Here is a 14,692-nt window from a genome sequence, read left to right on the forward strand (position 1 = left end):
GAGCTCAAAAGTGAGTGCTTGAATGTGGGCTAAGTGAACTGCCTCAAGGTCCATGGGAAGCATCATGGAGGATTGGAAAGCACCAGCAAGATGGTGGTGGCCTTGGCCTCATCCCTCCGGTTGACTTTGGAAAAGCCACTCAATCCATCTGGGTTTGTTTCCTCCCCTGCAGAGTGTCTGAAGGTAGACTAAGTTGACCTCCAAGATTCAGTGGTCAACCCTCAGTGCAGTTGGGAAGGAAGTATTTTGCCCCTTTAGAAAGCATAGTCCATTGAAATTTTGCATGCTGTTAGAAGGGTTCAGATAAAACACAGACATCTAATTTAGAGAAGGGGCCAGCCCCACACGCCCTGTTAGGCTCTAAGTTTAGCCCGTGTCTTGCCTACTGAAAGATCTATAGAGAGGGCTCCTGCAGGTGAGAGAGGCAAGGAACTGCCTGGGTGTCCTCTCTAGGGGAACATCCTGTCCTCTACAAGGGCATCCCTGGCCCTCCCCCACTTCTATACCTGCCCCTCTTCCCTCTTGCTCAGCCATCGCTCGCCCCTGACTTCTCTGTGGAGTCCACCCTGGCTGCCAATCCGTGAACCTCTGGGCTCGTACAAGGTCTACAATTTTCACAGTGCAGTGAAGCATTTAGCGGTCTCTGGTCTCAACTCATTGTTGGTGTCTCCTGCACGTTATTCTTGTCTCCTAAGATCTCTAGGGAAGGAGCATGTCTAAAACTTGTCCCTTCCCTATGTCTGGGCACGTGGAGACATGGCCAATAAGTCTGGTAGGGGACTGGGGACAGGACACCAGTATGTGATCACAAGTCAGTTCTATTTGAATCATTGCAATTACTCAATCAGAGCCACTATTTAAAGGTGTTCTAATTAAAACCCGTTGTTTAACATGAAGCTCCTCATACTAGAAAAGCAACGCACAAAGTTCAAGTGACAATTTCTGGTTTTCCCAAGCATTTTCCCTCATGGCTTAGGTCAGGTCTCACAGTAATCCCATAGGAGGCTACAGTCCAAGAAACTGAGGCTTGAACAGGTGGAGTTACCTGCCAGAGTCACACAGACACACAGACATAGGGCCACCTGCCCTTCTATCTGGGTCTCTGTCATGAGGCTTTAGATTTCCCTCTCGAAAAATAAGGTTGAATTTTGATAGAGTGTGTGAACTTGGGAGCTAAAAAATTGGGGCCTTTTTTTTTCTGAGTAATGGATTTTAGGGACTGTTAGTCTTCTGGGGGCACTTGTGCATGTGCCTCTGTGTGTGTGTGTGTATGTGTGTGGTGCTGGGCCAAGCATCTTGCTGCTCTCATGGAACTTGAGCAGCCCGAAGCCTGCAGTGTGGGGGACACCCCAGACCGACTGGAGGGGACCCAGGAACCCCGCTGGGAAGGCAGGGGTTGGACTCTTTCCTTCCTCTGGCTCTGTGGCTCTGAGGACATGATGTCTGCACTCCTGGCCAGTCATCCCCCTGCTGTCCATCTAAAGAGGGACAGCTTTCTTGGCCCATGTGGGAAGATGACCCCAGCCAACCACTTGCTGGGTCTGGAGCAAGTCTCCCTCCCACCCTGGGCCCCAAGGTCAGCGGGGTCAGCAGACCTTGGCCACGGCCAGGCTCCCCACTGTTTGGCCAACGCTGTCTGCCTGCGATGCCTCCAGCCACTGAAAAGGGAGTTCTTCTGAGGAAGGGTCAAAGCAATAGTTGTGTGTTCAATTATTCTCCCCTGCTTTTCAAATGAGAAAGTCTTACCAATTTAAGTGAAAAATGGCATTTCTTTCACTAAAGAATATTTCTTCTACAACTTTCAGTTTTTAACAAACCTAATGGAAATCACAAGCAAAAGAAATCAAATTCAGGGTGTGCGGAGGGCTTGAGACTGGGCCACATGTCCCCCCACCCCCACTCCCATCACTGTTGGCAGTGACAGAGCCCACTCTCAGGTGGTCACGAAACTCCTGGCCACATGCAAATGTGGCAGACCCAGAACCAACTGTGGACGTGTCTTCGATCAGCTGGCAGCCAGCACGGAGCGGCAGGCTCCTGATACACACTCCCTGTGGTATTCACACGGTGTATACTTTATGTGTATCTACACAGTATTTACTCTGTTTATCCAAACACATCCGTATGCCTCTAGAAAGAAAGTTACTTTACGTTTTACATCAGAAGAGGGAAACATCCAGAAAGAAATAAGCTCCAGTGCTTCCCCCAGTAGGCTGCTTCTGTCCTGTATCTTTGACACTCACTCTTCCAATATCCCAGGACGACAAATGGCCCGAGGGCCCAAGACCATGCACTAAATGTCAGGTTTCAGGATGGAGAGTTCCACTTGGGAGGATCGGATGAAAGAATGGTTTCAGTTCTTTGTCATCGAATTTAGTGACTATAATTACTCAGCAGGAACGTGAGTGGGCAGCCATGCGTCCTCAACGCATTGCCGTCCTGGTGGACAGAGCTGCATGTGTATTAGGGGCACAGGAGAAAGTGGTTAAAAATAAAAGCAGCAAAAAAAGGGTCGATTTGGTGAATGGTCGGTCATGCTGGGAGCTGACTCCTGTCCTCTGAGGTTGGGTCACTGGGACCTCTGACAACCTGGGACAGGTGAACAGGTCCGTGACTTAGCCAAAACTGCCCTAAGGATTTTATGTAATCAGCAAAGATTTCTTTTCCTTTGCAATGGGAAAATATAGTTAGCAACACCCAAGTCTGGCCCAATCAACCCTTAATGCTTCCTGTTAGCTTCTAATTGCCTCCCTGATTGCTTCTGGGGACCCTGCTAATCCACTGGAGTTTTGCAAAGACCGTGGGTTCCTAAGACTCATGTTTTGTACCTCGTTGTACAATGTCATCGTGGCCTTCGGAATATTAAGTTCTAAAAACAGATTAGATGTATTCAATGGCAGGATAGCCCCCAATGACTGGATTCTTGAGGCCGTGTGTCAGGTATGCATGATTTTATTTAAAATGTGTCCAATAAGATTTTCCACCTGGGGTGAACATTTTACCTCTTCCCACGTATTATTATAAACAGTGTTTCCTCACTTCATGGAGTTTCTTAGAAAGTTCTAAGTAACTTAACAGAAGAGAAAAATGAAAGTGTGGGAGATGGAATAACGGGGAGTTTATATCACAGCGAGGGTGCTCACGCATCACGCAGCCCGGCCCCCCCGGGACACACAAGTGACAGGAGGGTGAGGGAATAGACCCGGTCATGCAAGTCCTCGTACCGTCACTTGGGATCCGTTGGCAGTTCTGGCATTCCCTGTCACTAGCACGTAGAATAGGATGAGTCAGCTGACTTCAGGGAATGGGAAATCGTCTCTTGCTCTGGGTGGTGGGTTGACCAGCTGGGAGAAGACAGGAACACGAATGCGGTGTCGTAGGAGCGTTTCAGAGTACCGAGGGGGCTGTCCCACTGCCGGCGCGTCGGGGAGCACGCCCGCGTCCGCGCGGCTGCATGTCCACGGCGGCCACAGCGGCCCTGCCTTTTGTCCCCGGGCACCGGATTATCTGGGGACAGCCGCACACCACAGCGTCAGCAGAGAGCGCACGTTTTCACCCAGTGGGCAGTTGTAGTTTTAAGTCACTAGAACCTGGCAATGTGAAATTTTTTTCAGGAGCCAGAGGCCAGGACACGAATGAAGTCTACATGTCGTCACACGGGGCCACGGAAGGACACGTCTCCGAGTTACGCTGACCTGCCAGGGAGAGAAACAGAGACACAGAGCACAGCGATGCAGGGCGTTCCTAGCGAATGTGAGCGGTGCCATGGGCGTGAAGTGGGTGGAGCAGTAGGCGCCGGTCTCCTGGCTGCTCTTTGGAGCTGCTGTCTGGGAAGAAGCCAAGGGCGGTGTGAGGGGGCGGGCGGAGGGCCGGGCGGGCTGGGGAACGTCACCAGCTCAACATGGGTTCTAAGGTGACTTCGAGATGGCCACTCATTTACCATCGAAACCTAATCCCGAACAGCGTTCGCTCCCTCGTTCTCCCTGTAAACACATCTGTTCATAAATAACTTAAACGTCTCCTTGGCATTCAGGATTCAGTTCCGGCTGGAGTAGAAAAGGGTGAGGATGCTCGGCGTTGAGGAGGAGATGTCGGGAACTCGTGTGTGTGGACAGGTGGCTGGAGCGTCTCCCGCACGTCGAGGACATCAGCCATCAGACACGGGCGGGGTGACCCAGCCGTACTTTTCATGCGTCTTCACCAAACTCTTAAAGGTAGCTTCGGCTTCCTTGCGGCTGAAGGACTTTTTGGATTTGCCGGCCTTTCTACAGATCCGCCCCTGCGGGAGAGGGAAAGGAACAGGAACACCAGGTTAGAACCCCCTGGACGGGCGCCAAGCAGAGCAGGGCGCCGAGCTGTTGGGACGGGAGGGGTGCGGCCCGGCTTCCACCGGCGCCTCATCCCTGGGCCCGGGAAGCACCTGCTCTGTGTCCTCGGCTCCCCACGGCTGTCCCAGGAGAGGTAGACGGGGTCCCTGGGTGGGGGGGCTCCTACGGCCATTCCTCCTCGCTCCCCGAGGATGCTTCCCTGTGACTTCCAGCCTCCCCCACAACCGAAGAGGCAGAGATTCATAGTTAGATGTGTCCGTGCAGCTATTCACACGCACATTTCAAAAGTCAAGCTCAGGACCAATGGGTGAATTTCTTGTCATTCACGTCACATGGGAGCCACTTCATGAGAAGATGGGGAGGGCATTTTTGAGGAGGAGGGAGTCTGTCTGGAGTCCCAAGAGGGAGCAAGGTGAGGGTTGGTGCTCCTTTACACAATCCGGGAGACAGATCGGGGCACCGGGACCAGGCGTTCCTGACCCAAAAGATGGGACATCTACATCTGCAGTGGACAAGAGCATCTAAACCATCTCAGAATGGATGCAGAAAGCTCTAGATCATGAGGGAGAAGGAACCTGCAGGCACTACTGACATGACTGTGTCTGAGGCTATGCTCTCCTTTCCAGAAAGCAGTGGGAATGAGGTTTATTTGGCATCTGAGGGAAAGAACACATGGAAGGCAAAGAGGAGCTCTGGCTGGGCAGGAGCCTCAGTCGGCAAGGGCCAGCACGGCTCTCACCACCCAGCCTCAGGGTCCTTCACGAGGCCTCCTGGTCACCAGGAACACCCTGAGCCTCTCCTGCACGCTCCCCGGTGCTCACTTCCTTGGGCCCCTCCTGGAAGACCTGCAAGTCTTTCTGAGCATCTCATGCACGCATGTTGCAGGTGGAGTGGAGGAGTTCATTGACATCTACCTGCCTGCAAGCTGCACACACCGTCTCTAACCATCTCCTCCACTAACAAGTCTCTGTGAACAGGCCCTCTGCCTTTCGACACCTAACAGTTCTGTTGCGGCACACCTGTGTCATCTGTGTCGCAAGGTGACCTGAACTGGAACCGGGCCTCACCACCAGCAGCCTGACTGGTGCTCCCCTGGACGGGCATCCAGGACAGTGGCCACTGCGCCTGTGTGACTACAGGCAGGCAAGGCCTACCCCATCTTAGCGGTGTCGGATAATCCACTGACGATTCTGGGGGGAAGGCCGTCGTACTGGCCTTGTCATTCAAGGGGAAAATGGTGCCCAATCGCCAGAAACTGGGAATGAAAGAGTGTTTCGTGTTCTTAAATTCAGAACATCTGGTTCAACATTTGGCCTTTTAACACTGGAGACTGAGACCAATGCCCAGGGAAGGAGCCAGAAATCCAGAGTTGCCGCTGGGCCTGCCCTCTCTGGACATCTTTCTGGCTGGGCTTATCTGCTGATGGGGGGCAGTGCCACCTCATCTAATCTGCTGCTCGCTTCACACCAAAAGTGGTGCTAAAGGAGCAAAGGAAGGATGAAAGAGAAGAAGGCAGGAGATTGCCACTCACTGACTCCCAGAAACCTCCCCAGGCCTCTCCAGCATGCGACTCCTAGTTTGAATTTTATAACTTCCTCCATTGCTTACGCGGCATAGTCACATTTGATATAAAGGGACCACGGGAAGCTAATACATTTATAATGATCATCCTGATGGCTTGAGATCAAAGTCTAAAGTTGCTTGATTAAACAAGCAAACACATCTTTGCAGGGATACCAGCATCAATTTCTACATCAAATAGGAACAAATATCAAGCTTTATTCTTTTGCCTAAAATGCAAATCCTAGCCATCTCTATCATTCCTGTCTCTAACCCCAAAAGTTTGTGGTATGGTTTGACAATTCTGAACTGAAAACAGACAGGCAAACACAACCTCACCATAATCTTGGAATATTCTGTTGTTTTTGGCGTGAACATACACTTTGCCTGTTCTTTCTGAAAGTCCCAACTATTACAAAACACAACGGACAAAACCCCAAATGAACAGACCACTCTTTGTTTCCCTTTCTTCCGAGGAAACATTATGAACATCAAGCCCCAGCACTCAGTCAATTCAGCAACCAGGAGACAGAGCCTATTGTAACCCCGCCAGGTCTCTGTGCCCTCGCTGCCCTCAACTGCCCACGAAGACCTTTCCCCTCATCTGGTGTCTCTGGAGTTTTAATTTATAGCTAACAGATCTCTCTTCACAGATTGCCTGTCCCCTTCTTGATAGGCTGTTTCAATATCACCCAGGGGAACACGGAGCTTGAAATGTACCACTTACGTTGCCTGGCCCAGCCAAGGTGGCTGAGCTGGTTTTGCTGAGATGCTCCTGAGGTGCCCACTACATCAAGAAGTGGGGATGCTCCATGTTCCCCAGGGCCCTTGATGTTCAAGGTCATTCTGCTGTGGGGCCGGCTCCCGGTCTTCCCTCCAGGTGCCGTCCGTCCCCTGGAACATGGACTGTGGGGAAACCTTTGGCTCAACTGCTCTGACCCGCTGTGTTGCCCTCTCTTAAGTGGGGACAGGATTCCCTGCCCAGCATCATTATGAGCATCAGATGAGATGCTGAACTTGGAAGCACTTTGAAAAACATAAATTGCATTACAATGACTGAAAAACGGTCCTTATTGTCGTGACATTCATATTTCTTCCTTGTCTGGTTCCATGTAACTAATAACCAGAGTCTCTCCTGGAGGGTTTCCTGGAATAAATCTTGTTTCTCCTAAAACACCTCTACTTGTATTTAATGTGAACAGATCTGGATGTGACAATTTACTCAACCCGCTGTGATAGCTTCGTGTAATCATTAGTTCAGATAAGTAAACACCCTCTCTCTCCTGAGGCCCAGACAGTACACGTACAGGTAAGAGCAACCGGAGGCTTTTCCCCTAACGCCCTTAAAAATTCTCACCGTAAGGCTGATGCACCGCGGGGCTAATGAGACTAGTTCTCTAGGGCTGTGTGTAACAAAACCATTAGTTAGTACTTCGGTTTGACTTTTGTGTGGAGGGGCCAATTACAATAATCCAACATGAAAAATTCTATACAGCTACACGTCTACACTTTTCTACACGACTCCAAACTCAGATCCACATGTCAGTCCCTTCAATGGCTTCCATGACCGCAATGTACATGGTGAATTTCATTCATTCATTCATTCATTCATTCATTCATTCATTCATTCATTATGTTGGGTACAGGGTCTAGAAAGACAAAGGGATAGTGGTCCTTGCCTGTAGGAGCTTTGAGCCATCATGGCATGGGCTGCAGGGACAGAAGGTGCACATCAGAGCTTCCCAGCCTCAGTCCCCAGCATCATGGGCCAGGTCCTTCTCTGTGGGGGGCATCCTGTGAACTTTAGGATATTATGCCGTGTTGTTGGTCTCCACCTACTAGATACAGCGCAACCTGCTCCACTAGAGTTATGACAACCAGATTGTCTCCAGACATTGTCAAATGTCTCCTCAGGGGTCAGATCACCCCCTTTGAGAATGGCGGCATATGGAATAAAGAGGGCATGGAGCAAAGAGGAGGTCCGTTCGTTTCCTATTTGTTTATCAAAGGATTGCGATAAGTCTTCCCAACTTAGGAACTGCTGGTTACTGGGACTGCAGGACTTTCTAAGGTGGAAATGATTCTGGTCCTCACACAGCTTGGAGGGGAGGATGGGCTCTACTGTGGGGTAGGGGAGGGTGGGGGGGAGGAGTAGCGCCGGTTGTCTGTGCATCAAGAAAGGCTTGTGTCCGATGACACTTGAGCTGAGCCTTGACATGTGGGTGGCAGGTGTTCACCAGGCTGTGGTGGCAAGCATAAGGGGTCCCAGAGCAGAAGTTGAAACAACTGGCTGTATTCAGAGAACAATGGAAAAGACACTGGTGAATTTGGGGCACAGGGCCTGTGTGTGTGTGTGTGTGTGTGTGTGTGTGCACATGTGTGCTAGGGTGAGAGTGCAGAACTCAACAGACTTGGCTTGCTCTCCAACACTTCCTGGCTGTGTGACCTTGGGTGAGTTACTTAACCTCTCTGAATCTTGCTATTTTATCTGTAAAATAAGCAAAGAAGAACGTGATATGCCCTGGGTTTTTATAAGGACTTAATGTATTAAAACATGTAAGATAAGATGCTTGGCATAGCGCCAGGCACGGGTGGACACAGTAAATGGGGCTTTTAGGTTTTGGAACTATCACAGACAATCTCATCTTTTGGCCACGTTAGCTTCATTCTGACCTCTTGAAAACACACACACACACACACACACACACACTTTCTGTTTTTTGTGTATATGACTTGGTTTATTCTGTCACAGAACGTCTTTGGGCAAATCCAGTAGTTCACATTTATGTGGCTCATTTCCCACCTTTTTCAATAATGTCTATTTTAACAGATTGAGATAAATACACTCATTCTATATTTCTCCCTTGATTAGATTTTTCTTCTTACTACTTTATTTTTCTTTGCAAACCTACTTCCGTGGCATTTCTGCATTTCATTCGTCCATGAATTATAGGCTTCTGCTCTTTTAAAAATAGTTTCCAGACTCTCATGTGAAGTTTTGGGGTTCTTTCCCTCATTTCCTGGGCTGAATTACAGAGTGGCTACTTGTTTTCAAAGTCTTTGAAAGTTTAATTGTTAGTTTACAAGCGCTCACCATCCCTAACCCCTCCAAAAGGAGTTTCTAATGTGTGCTGTTTGCTCAGCCTCCCTCCCTAACATGGCAGAGGAGACCCGGAACAGAGGAAGTGCCAGGGCCATGGGGAGGAGAAGGCGCGCTCGCCGGATCTCTGAAAGGAGGTCCACCTGGAAAGGCAGCCGTGATTTCGCCGAAGGCCTAACCTGCAAAGCAGATCAGCTTACAAAGTTCTAGAGCACAGATAAGACCCTACAACAGGTGAGGCAGCTTCAAAGAAATGTTTCCAAATCAAAACAGTTACACTGAGCTGCTGGCCAGCAAGGGAAGGACTTCAACAGGATCCCATCCAGTGAGGCAAAAAACAGAAGCTGGGAGCAGGAATGTGCTCATTTGATTCTGCAGCACTTAGCAGGGGTCTGAGAATGTGTGTGTGAGTATGCTTGTTGGCATGCATGTCCATGCATGTGCTCAAATGTGGATATGAGTGTGTGCGTGTGCATGCATGTGTGCACATGTGGATATCGGAGTGTGTGCATGCATGTGGGCACATGTAGATATCTGAGTGTGTGTGTGTATGAATGTGCTCACATTGGATATGACAGTGTGTGTGCATGTGCTCACATGTGGATGTGTGTGTATGCATGTGTGCACATGTGGATATGAGTGTGTGTGTATGTGCTCACATGTGAATATGAGTGTGTGTGCATGCGTGTGTGCACACGTGGTTATCTGTGTGTGCGTGCATGTATATAGGGTCCCTGTAGTGAAGTGGCCGCTGACAGAACCCAAAAGGACCCTGAGGGAAGCCCTCCTGGCTGAGTCAGGGAAGCCCCAGGCCACAATGGGCCCATTTGGGGGGTGGTCAGTGGATACTGGGAGACCCCTCGCCTGCCGGGGAGTCTGCCCAGCACCAGCCAAGGCAGGGAGGGGGAGCGCCAAGGAGCTAGGAGAGCAGAAGGGGAAGGGGCAAACTGATGAGGTGCTCCCAACATCTGGGGCTGGACCGTTTGTGGCTGTGGAGCCTGTCCTGTGCCCTGGGATGCTCGGCAGCGTCCCTGGCCTCAGCCCACCAGATGCCAATAGTTGCCCCGTGCCAGTGGTGACAACCACGTCTCCACAACCACGGCATCCTCTGACATTCCCCACTCTAGGTCAAGCAGGGAGCATGCTGGGTGAGTGCACATGGGTGCATCTACCTTGGCCTCGGGGCTAGACAGGCAGGGAAGACTTCCTGGAGTAGGTGTTCAGAGGGTGGACTCAAAGGACAAATTAGAAGGTGTGCGTTCAGGTATTCCTGGGAGGACAGAGAGAGAGAGGAGGCTGGGACAGGAGATACATTAGTTCCTGGGGCTCCTGTACCAGAATGCCAGACCAGGGGGCTGAGATCAACAGAAATCTATTTCTCACAGTTCTGGAAGCCAGAAGTCCGGGATCGAGGTGCCAGCAGGGCTGTTTCTGGGAGCTTTAGGGGAGAATTTTTGCCAGGCCTCCCCCAGATTCTGGTGGTCTGTTGGCCATTGTCAGCATCCCCTAGCTTGCAGACACATCACCCCGATCTCTGCCTTCATGTTCACATGGCCTTCTCCCAGCGGGTCTCTGTTTCCAAACTTCCCTCTTCTTACCAGGACACTGACCACTGCATTAGGGCCTATCCTAACCCAGGATGACCTCGTCTTAACTTTACATCTGCTAAGATCCTTCATCCAAAGGAGGACACATTCACAGGTGAGGGAAGGGGTGGCCAGGACTTCAATATATGCTTGGGGGACATAAGCCCTCCCACTGCAGAGGTAAGGGTGATAGATCCTCTACCATCATCCTGCAGCATCTGGACCTCTCCCGTGGGTGGCAAATCATCAAATCAGGTGTCCTTTTGGGATAGGTCCACTTGGGAGGTAGGTGGCTGGTCAAGTGTGAGACGGTGGCCAATTGGAGAAGAATCTGTCATGTGGCCAAGGAGGCCTGGGACACTCTGGGTTTCTGATCCAGGAGGAAATAGGTTTCCAGGATCAGATCCTGAGTCCCTTGGAGTTGGCTGGATTTGGGATGTGTATCAGAAATGCAGCACACAGAGCCGGAGGAGGCTGCTGGAGATGGTGCTTGGGGCTCTCACATCACGGGGTCCAATGACAGACGTGGGGAGTGTCCACTGGGGAGAGAGGAGGGAGGGGACATGGCCACGGCTCTTGAGTGACCTGCTTTCCCAGTGCCTAGCTCTGCACCTGAGTCCCAGGCACACTAACACCTGTTGCGGGGGTGAGCCTTTGGAGAGGGGTAACAAGGAACTGGCCCATGTATAGTGGCGAGGTGCCGAGATGCCAGGTGGTGAGCATGGCCTGGTGATGGCAGAGCCAGTGACATACTGTCTTAGCACTGCCCCAAGAGAGGGACTGGGGAGCAGGCGGGGACAGGCAAGGGCACGTCAGGAGTGCTCCAGCTGGCAGTGCACAGGTGCCCGGTGAGCCAGAAAAGCACCCACGGTGTGTGTGATGCTCCCATGATATATAATGAAATCGGAACTTTAAAAATTCTTCTTGGCTTTATACTTTAGCAATCTCTGCCATTAATACCAAACAAGTCTGGTTCTTTTTTTTTTTTAATTTTTATTTATGATAGTCACAGAGAGAGAGAGAGAGAGAGAGAGAGAGGCAGAGACACAGGCAGAGGGAGAAGCAGGCTCCATGCACCGGGAGCCCGACATGGGACTCGATCCCGGGTCTCCAGGATCGCGCCCTGGGCCAAAGGCAGGCGCCAAGCTGCTGCGCCACCCAGGGATCCCACAAGTCTGGTTCTTAAGTACAGTTTGGCTATAATAAACTCCCAAGAAAGTAACCTGTATTTCCCAAAGATTTATTCAGTGCCTACCACCCAACAGATCTCCAGCGGGTTGCTGGAGAAACCAGGTGAGACCTACTGAGGGAGACGCACAGGGCTGCACCCAGGAGCCTAGGGGTGGAGGCAGGGGTGAATGAATGAATGAGCACTTTTGGCCAGAGTCTAGCTCCCCGTCCTGGCAGGACCACTGACCTGCTTTCCTATGGCATTGGGTCTTACCAGGGTGGAGTTCCAGAATATTGCTCAGGATACAAAGCCACTTCACTCAGGAAGGACTGTTCACTTGCTGGAACATTCTAGAATTTTCCATTGAGAAATCTTACATAACCTATTCTCTAACTAGAGCCTCTACTATTTTCCCAATGACTGGTAATAAATGTACTCAGATGTTTTCTCTTAAATTTGTGAATATCTTAGAATGTCAAAGACAGCATCAATTTTATATAAACTTGGATAATATTCAGTAGGAATTACACTGGAGCTACCTTACTTAATATTATCATAAAACATCATTGAGCCACTGGCAGCACCAAAGGCATGGCTCATGGATATTTCTGATGCTTGCAAAACATAAACATCTCTTTCCTTTACACTTTAAAGACAGCTCTAGCAATTACTGAATCTCTTCTGAGACAGATGGTCTTTTCCTGGAAGAAGCAAGCAGAGAAAAAGAAACTTTGTGCTAAAAATTTAAATTATTTCAGATAATCATTTCAAAAAAAGTCTTGGTGGGGGATTCCATTAATACTTCTACTTCTGCTTAAGCAGCCGTTCCCCGTGGGTTTCATTAGCGGCACTAGAACACAGTAAGTGATAGTTAGACGTACTTATTAAAGGCAGTCATGGCAGCTGTGTGTCAGGCATTGTTCTCAGGACGGGGTTTGAACACACGCATTAAACCCTCCCTGAAAGCCCAGCATGTAGGCTTTGCTACAATCAACCCCGACTTTCAGATGAATAAGCAGACACAGAGAGGTCAAGTAATGTGCTCAGAGTCACACAGTACTCAGAGTAAGTGCAGTACTGAGCCCAAGGCCAGGCCGGCTCTCAAAAACAAGGAGAAAGGTTGCATGTGCAAGAGAAGGAGAACAAGATACTGACCACCGACTGCACACAATGCTGCCCAGCCCGGCCTTCTCCCACTGGACATGGGATGCACTGAGGTCACTGACCCCCTCCGTCGTCCCTCTGCACCCTCTTTATAACAGAGGGCTCCAGGCCCACCATCCCTTATTTACCACGCTTCATTTAAACCCCGAGCTGATGTGCATTGGATCTACCCAGTTCTCCCTTGGTCCCCTCCTCAACCCTGGTGGACCTTCCTCAGTGAGACAGACACCTGCTCACTCACGGTCCCTGTCCCTCCAGATGACGGGCAGTTGCCGCTTCTGCTAGACAGAGAATGCAAAGAGAGCTCATCAACAGGCCAAGCCAAGGACACCACATTCCATTTTCATGGCTAAAGGATTTGTTTAGCACAAAACTGCCACTCCTTCAGCGTCTTTGACTTACGAGGTAAATCCAGCTGCCTGCGTAATGGGTTCTAGAGAAGTCCTGCCAGCACAGCTCTGTCCCTGGTATCACAGGCAAACACACCGGGCGCTCCACACACTGGCCTATCTTCACTCACGTAAATCTTTCTCCCGTGGACCTGGGTCCATGGGCATGAACAGGTGATGTTAACTGTCTAGGTTTCAGCAGCCCCGGCCTTCTTATAAGATCGCTCTGTATCTGTTTCTTTTTTTTTTTTTTAAGATTTTATTTATTTATTCATGAGAGACAGGCAGAGACACAGACAGAGGGAGGCAGGCTCCACGCAGGGAGCCCGATGCGGGACTTGATCCCAGGACCCTGGGATCACGACCTGAGTTGAGGGCAGACTCTCAGCTGCTGAGCCACCAGGTGCCCCGCTCTGCATCTGGTCTGTGCTGAGTGAGTGATCGGCAGGAAATGTGGCATTTCCTTACCCAGCGTGACCTCCCAGATCGGAATCCTGGCCACCGTCATCCCCTACACACTGGACCTTCCTTAGGGCACCATATTTCTCCTCACCTTGGAACACATTTTGAAAAGGATGAGGATCAACATCTTCCCCACAGCGCCCACTGGTGTTTCCGTCCACCTGCTTGCTCTTGGTGGCTCAGTCCTCACTGCACCCTCCTTTCCGGGGACCGGGACTCCCCTCACCCTGACTCATGGCCACCCACCTGTTCCACACGCCCCGATGCCAGAAGCTGTCTTTGTTGCCACAGTGCCTTGATTTAAGAAGCCGGCCCAGGGGACCTGGAGCCTCAGATGAGGAGGGATGTACTTGGATTTGGGGGGTAGTTGGGTGGCACCGGCTGGGTCGTCCTCTCTCCCCAGGAGGGCCGTTGGGAATCAGCAGAGCTGACGGCTGCCAGCGAGGTGAGACGCCCACTCTGCACTCCTCGTGCCTTTTGTCCCACAGAAGGCAGGTCTGCTGGTAAGGATCCCTCACCTCTGCAGCTTCGCCCCATGGGAGTGGAGGGGACCCGCCTCCGGCCAGGGGTCTGCTTGATGTCAGGACCCTCCGTAAGCAGCTGCACCCTCCACCCAGTCCCGCCGTACAGCGCCGCGTGGAAGAGTACTCTCTCACACAGACAACAGCAACAACAAGGCCACTGAAAGGAGCTCCAAAGATGCGAGGGAGACCAAGAATGTCACTGGAAAATGTGACAGGAACCGTCCCTGGGCATTCACCTGTCAAAACAGGGGCGTCCGCTGTGTTCTGCTCTGTGGCCTGCTGGCAGGAGCTTCATGCATCTGACAAAATAATCCCAAACTGGGCTGTTCTGGAAAAATCACATCAGGAAGGAACACCAAGACTTTCACAGGCAACTAAGGTAACGTATGCTTTTACTCTCGAGACAGT

General features: G+C 50.9%; 1 protein-coding gene across 1 annotated transcript in view; it reads right to left on the reverse strand.

Moving 5' to 3' along the window:
* Positions 1-2,936: 2,936 nt before the first annotated feature.
* UBE2QL1 (ubiquitin conjugating enzyme E2 Q family like 1) overlaps positions 2,937-14,692 on the reverse strand; it is a 41,091-nt gene continuing 29,335 nt past the window's right edge. The window contains 1 exon segment of the mRNA XM_055307680.1: positions 2,937-4,279. Coding sequence (XP_055163655.1) covers positions 4,148-4,279 — 132 coding nt within the window. The 3' untranslated portion in view covers positions 2,937-4,147.

The sequence above is a fragment of the Nyctereutes procyonoides genome, unplaced genomic scaffold (assembly GCF_905146905.1).
Source record: "Nyctereutes procyonoides isolate TBG_1078 unplaced genomic scaffold, NYPRO_anot_genome, whole genome shotgun sequence".
Lineage (NCBI taxonomy): Eukaryota > Metazoa > Chordata > Mammalia > Carnivora > Canidae > Nyctereutes > Nyctereutes procyonoides.